This window comes from Bison bison, unplaced genomic scaffold (genome assembly GCF_000754665.1).
Source record: "Bison bison bison isolate TAMUID 2011002044 unplaced genomic scaffold, Bison_UMD1.0 scf7180017858633, whole genome shotgun sequence".
Lineage (NCBI taxonomy): Eukaryota > Metazoa > Chordata > Mammalia > Artiodactyla > Bovidae > Bison > Bison bison.
In genome coordinates, this window is record NW_011489205.1 from 55,028 (window position 1) to 61,757 (window position 6,730).

The following is a 6,730-nucleotide window of genomic DNA, read 5'->3' on the forward strand; positions in this document are numbered from 1 at the left end:
TTTATAGTTTCTGGTCTTACGTTTAGATCTTTAATCCATTTTGAGTTTATTTTTGTGTATGGTGTTAGAAAGTGTTCTAGTTTCATTCTTTTACAGTGGTTGACCAGTTTTCCCAGCACCACTTGTTAAAGAGATTGTCTTTTCTCCATTGTATATTCTTGCCTCCTTTGTCAAAGATACAGTGTCTATAGGTATGTGGATTTATCTCTGGGCTTTCTATTTTGTTCCATTGACCTGTATTTCTGTCTTTGTGCCAGTACCATACTGTCTTGATGACTGTAGCTTTGTAATATAGCCTGAAGTCAGGCAGGTTGATTCCTCCAGTTCCATTCTTCTTTCTCAAGATTGCTTTGGCTATTCAAGGTTTTTAATATTTCTATACAAATTGTGAAAGTATTTGTTCTAGTTCTGTGAAAAATATCGTTGGTAGCTTGATAGGGGTTGCATTGAATCTATAGATTGCTTTGGGTAGTATACTCACTTTCACTATATTGATTCTTCTGATCCAAGAACATGGTATATTTCTCTATCTATTTGTGTCATCTTTGATTTCTTTCGTCAGTGTTTTATAGTTTTCTATATATAGGTCTTTTGTTTCTTTAGGTAGATTTATTCCTAGGTATTTTATTCTTTTCGTTGCAATGGTAAAAGGAATTGTTTCCTTAATTTCTCTTTGTTTTCTCATTGTTAGTGTATAGGAATTTCTGTGTATTAATTTTATACCCTGAAACTTTACTATATTCATTGATTAGCTCTAGTAATTTTTTGATGGTGTCCTTAGGGTTTTCTATGTAGAGGATCATGTCATCTGAAAACAGAGTTTTACTTTTTCTTTTCTAATCTGGATTCCTTTTATTTCTTTTTCTTCTTTGATTGCTGTGGCTAAAACTTCCAAAACTATGTTGAATAGTAGTGGTGAGAATGGGCACCCTTGTCTTGTTCCTGACTTTAGGGAAAATGCTTTCAGTTTTTCACCATTGAGGATAATGTTTGCTGTGGGCTTATCATATATGGCTTTTATTATATCGAGGTATGTTCCTTCTATGCCTGCTTTCTGGAAGGTTTTTAATCATAAATGGATGTTGAATTTTGTCAAAGGCTTTCTCTGCATCTATTGCTAATCATATGGTTTTTCTCTTTCAATTTGTTAATGTGGTGTATTACATTGATTGATTTGTGAATATTGAAGAATCCTTGCATCCCTGGGCTGATTTTAACTTGCATTCTTTCATTAGGCTCAGGCTCCCAGCTCACACTTTAGCTCTCAAACACATACCGTCTTTCATTGTCATTAAAAAAAATTAATGTATAGTTGAGGGACTTCCCTAGTGGTCTGGTGGTTAAGACTCCATGCTTCCATTGCAGGGGACATGGGTTTGATCCCTGACTGGGGAACTAAGATCCCATGTGCTGTGTGGCACGGCCAAAAAAATGTATAATTGACACGCAACATTATATTGGATTCAAGTATGCATCATAATTTTTAATATTTGTATATATAGTGAAATGGTCACCACAGTAAGTCTAGTTAATATCTTTTACCATACATGAAAAGTGAAAGTGTTAGTCACTCAGTTGTGTCCAGTTCTTTGCAATCCCATGGACTGCAGCGTGCCAGGCTCCTCTGGCCCATGGAATTTTCCAAGCAAAAATACAGGGGTGGGTTGCCATTCCCTTCTCCAGGGGAACTTCCTGACCCATGGATTGAACCCAGGTGTCCCGCATTGCAGACAGATTCTTTACCATCTGAGGACCAGTTAACATCTGTCATCATACATAGTTACAGATTATTTTGCCCATAATGAGGACTTTTGTATCTACCCTAATGTTCGTAGCAGCCTTATTAAGGTATGGAAAGAACTTAGGTGTCCATCAACAGACGAATGAATAAAGAACATGTGATATGTATACGTATGTATACTAACACATATATATGGAATCTAGAAAGACGGAACCAAAGAATTTATTTGCAGGACAGCAATGGAGAAACAGACAATAAGGGACAGACTTATGGACACGGGGGTGGGGAGGAGAGGGTGAGATGTATGGAGAGAGTTACATAGAAACTTATATTACCATATGTAAAATAGATAGCCAATTTGTGAATTTTCTGTAGGTCTCAGGGAACTCAAACAGGGTCTCTGTACCAACCTAGAGCGGGGAGATGGGGAGGGAGATGGGACGGAGGTTCAAGAGTGAGGGGACCTATGGCTGATTCATGTTGAGGTTTGACGGAAAACAACCAAATTCTGTAATGCAATTATCTTTTACTTAAAAAATAAATTTAAAAAGATGTGATATAGATAGATAGAATATTACTCAGCCATAAAGTCGATATCTTGCCAATTATGACAGCATGGATGGATCTGTAGGATATTATGCTTAGTGAAATAAATCAGAGAAAGATAAGAACTGTACAATTTCACTTATATGTGGAATCAAAAAGATAAAACAAATGAACAAACATATATAGTAGTGTATATGTGTCAATCCCAAATTCCTTATTTATCTCCCCCCCTACATTTCCCCTTTGGTAGCAGTAAGTTTGTTTTTGAAGTCTGTTTCTGTTTTGTAAATAAGTTCATTTGTATTATTTTAGATTCTGCATACAAGCAATATCCCATGATATTTGCCCTCCTCTTGCCTGACTTACTTCACTTACTTTGGTAATCTCCATGTCTGTCCATGTTGCTGCAAACGGCCTTATTTCATTCTTTTTTAATGGCTGAGTAATATTCCATTGTGTGTATCTGTGTATATGTATATACACTACATCTTTTATCCATTCATCTGTTGATGGACATTTTCGTTGCTTCCATGTCTTGGCTATTGTTAACAGTGCTGTGGTGAACATAGGAGTGCATGTATCCTTTTGAGTATATCTGGTTTTCTCCAGATATGTGCCCAGGAGTGAAATTGCTGGACTGTATGGCAACTCTATTTTTGGCTTTATAAAAAAATTAATTTGTTTATTTTTGGCTTTGCTGGGTCCTTGTTTGCTGCCCACAGGCTTTCTCTCATTGTAGTAAGCAGGGGCTCCTCTCTAGTTGAAGTGTACGGGCTTCTCATTGCAGTGGCTTCTCTTGTTGCAGAGCACAGGCTCTAGAGCACGTGGGCTCAGTAGCTCAGACTTAGTAGTCATGGCACACGGGCTTAGTTGCCCCAAGGCACGTGATCTTCCCAGATCTGGGATCAAACTTGTGTCTCTTGCATTGGTGATTCTTTACCACTGAGCCATCAGGGATGGAAGCCCTATTTTTAGCGGTTTAAGGAGTGAGTTGAGTGGAGCCATGGAAGAATCATGGTATTTGTCTTCCCACAGCACCATCGAGAAGCTCACCCTCTGGCGGGATGTGTGCTCAGCATTCACTGCCAGCGAGGACTTCGAGATACTAAATCTGGAGAACTGTCAGTTCGATGAGGCCTCTCTGGCTGTTCTCTGCAGGACGCTATCTCAACCCGTCTGTAAACTCCGCAAGTTCGTGTAAGTTGGATCTTCACCTGTTCTTTAAGTCAGTAGCAGGGTGTCATTTTTTTCCCACTCTGTTTTCTTTTGAAAACCCGAGCTACAATCCCATGTGTCAAAAGCAAATTCTGAGCGCTTTTCTTGATTTAAGATGTTTCACTGAGTGAGACACAAACTGGGCAAACAGGAAGACTTGAAGACATTCGCTCAAGAAGCTTGGTTGCCAGGTTACAGAGCCTGGGTGAGAAAGGACAGATTTTCCTTTTTTCTGCTGTGAGTGGTCCCTAGAATTAGACCTTCCTTCCCACGGCATCACCTCACTTGTGTGCAGACGATTAGCTGTGGAGTTCATGCTGACTTGGAAAAATCTTGTTGTTGCTGTTTAGTCACTCAGTTGTGTCTGACTCTGCGAGCCCGCGGACTGTAGCCTGCTGCCAGGCTCCTCTGTCCATGAGATTCTCCAGGCAACCCACTGGAGTGGGTTGCTGTGCCCTCCTTCAGGGGTCTTCCCGACCCAGGGATTGAACCTGCGTCTCCTGCATTGGCAGGCAGGTTCTTTACCACTGAGCCACATGGGAAGCCCAGAGAAATCTTGTTTTGTTTCAGAAGCAGAATTGGCATTTTGGGGAACTTGGTGTTACCTCTGGGTGACACAACTGTGTGTTTTGGTCTAGTGGTGTGTTTGCACTGAGGCCCCCATTTCAGTTTCTCTGTCACACATGTTTTAACTGTGACATAAAACTTGCTTGGGGAGCCCAAGAGCAGATAGTCCTGATAGCTGGTGTTTGCTTGGATGCCAATGGATTGAGAATAGATGTTTCCCAGGAAATGGTGGAGGAAGGTGCTGAGGACAGGTGGTAAAAGAGCCTTAAGTTCATAAGAGAGAGAAATAATAAGAATAGCATAGAATGGGTAGTGTGTATAGAACAATTCTTAGGCCCGGAGCTGGTTGCTTTATATGTACCATCTCTGTCTTGTAATCCTTATAACAATTTCGTTATGACCTTTTTACAAAACAAATACCAGAAGCATAGTGAAGATCACAGTAATTCCCTGATGCTTTTCTTTCTATGGTGGAAAGACTGCTTTTTATGACAGCTAAGAAGTCAAGGAGAGGAGATGTTTCTCTAATGGAGAGCCTGCCTTTATGTACAGAATTGTACTTTTTTCTGTGTAATTTTTCAAATTTAACTTTTATATTATATTGAACTGTAGTTGATTCACATTGTTGTGTTAGTTTAGGTGCACAGCAAAATTAGTTAAATATACACACACACACACACACACACACACATATACGTACATGCACACATACGTGCATATACATATATCTTGGCTTCCCAGGTGCTGCTAGTGGTAAAGAACCTGTGTGCCAATGCAGGAGACGTAAGAGACTCAGGTTCGATCCCTGGGTTGGGAAGATCCTTTGAGGAGGGCTTGGCACCCCACTCCAGTATTCTTGCCTGGAGAATCCCATGGGCAGAGGAGCCTGGCGGGCTACAGCCCCTGGGGCCACAAAGAGTTGGACCGGAGTGAAGCAACTTAGCACACAGGCACACATACATGTATCCACTCTTTTCAGATGCTTTTCCCATACAGATCATCACAGAGTACTGAGTAGAGTTCCCTGTGCTACACAGAGGGTCCTTGTTGGTTATCTATTTTGTAAACAGGAGTGCGTTTGTGTTAATCTCAAACTCCTAATTTATCCCCACCTCCCCCGACCTTTCCCCTTTGGTAACCATAAGTTTGTTTTTGAAGTCTGTGAGCCTATTCCTGCTTTGCTAATAAGTTTCTTTGTATCATTTTTTTTTAAAGATTCCACATATGAGTGATGTCACGTGGTATTTGTCTTTCTCTGTCTCACTACTTAGTATGATCATCTCTAGGTCCGTCCATGTTGCTGCAAAGGCATGGTTTCCTTCTTTTTACGGCTGAGTAGTATTCCATTGTATATATGGACCACGTCGTCTTTATCCATTCATCTGTCGATGGACATTTAGGTTGCTTTCATGTCTTGGCTATTGTGAATACTGCTGCTATGAACACTGGGGTACTTGTGCCTTTTCAAATTATTTTGAAAATATTTTCTGAAAAAATTTTCAAAAAATTTTCTGTGGATGCATACCCAGGAGTGGAATTGCTGGATCACATGGTAGCTCTGTTTTAGGTTAAAACCTAAAATCTCCATTCTGTTCTCCTTCGTTCAGTTCAGTTCAGTCACTCAATCGTGTCCGACTCTTTGCAACCCCATGAATTGCAGCACGCCAGGCCTCCCTGTCCATCACCAACTCCCAGAGTTCACTCACTCACGTCCATTGAGTCGGTGATGCCATCCAGCCATCTCATCCTCTGTCGTCCCCTTTTTCTCCTGCCCCCAATCCTTCCCAGCATCAGAGTCTTTTCCAGTGAGTCAACTCTTCGCATGAGGTGGCCGAGGACTCCCTTCTCTCCACAGCCTCTCCAGCATTGATTATTTGCAGATTTTTTGATGATGGCCTTCTCTGATACTTTGAGTAACTTGGTTTGCCCTATGCCATCCTGTTGTCTTCAACCCCGCAAACTTATCACTTTCAAGCTAAATTTAACTCCTTCAGCTTAAGTGTCACTTCTTGCTATATACCAAAACTTGTGAGTCTAGGAACCCACCACAGCTGGGGGTGGTCTTGAGACACAGTGTTTCTCTGACTAATTCACCATGAAGAGGGAAAAGATCTCGTCCTTGTTTACCCTGATGTCTCCAGCAGCCAGCAAAATACCGAGTTTTCCAGGCGCTCTTTAAACTGAGGTCGAATGAATGTGTGGATCCTCGCATTCTGGAAGTGGTTTATTCATTTCACAGAAAGAAATGGACTTATAAATGAATTGCTCTAGATCCTGCATGGATAGTAAAAAATGGACCTCATCGCAGTGTTGTTGTTTTATTTCTTCTGGAAGCTCTGCCAAAAATAAAGTAGGGGACTGACTTGCTCATACATCAGTTCAGTTGTTGTTGTTCAGTCACAAAGTCGCGTCCAACTCTTTGAGACCCCATGGACTGCAGCATGCCAGGCTCCCCTGTCCTTCACTATCTCCCGGAGTTTGCTTAAACTCATGTCCATTGAGTCGGTGATGCCATCCAATCATCTCATCCTCTGTTGTCCCCTTCTCCTCCTGCCTTCCATCTTTCCCAGCATCAAGGTCTTTTCCAATGAATCGGCTTTTCACATCAGGTGGCCAAAGTATTGGAGCTTCAGCTTCAGCATCAGTCCTTCCAGTGAATAT

The 6,730-nt window shown here is 41.2% G+C and overlaps 1 protein-coding gene across 2 annotated transcripts in view; it reads left to right on the top strand.

Moving 5' to 3' along the window:
- The window catches only part of NLRP9 (NLR family, pyrin domain containing 9), a 24,997-nt gene that overhangs the window by 6,711 nt on the left and 11,556 nt on the right, over positions 1-6,730 (top strand). Inside the window, exons 3-4 of one of the 2 annotated variants that reach the window (XM_010828507.1) lie at positions 3,323-3,484; positions 4,172-4,178. In XM_010828507.1, the coding sequence (XP_010826809.1) occupies positions 3,323-3,484; positions 4,172-4,178 (169 nt within the window). The remainder of the gene's footprint in view (positions 1-3,322; positions 3,485-4,171; positions 4,179-6,730) is intronic. The other variant, XM_010828499.1, reaches the window with a different exon arrangement.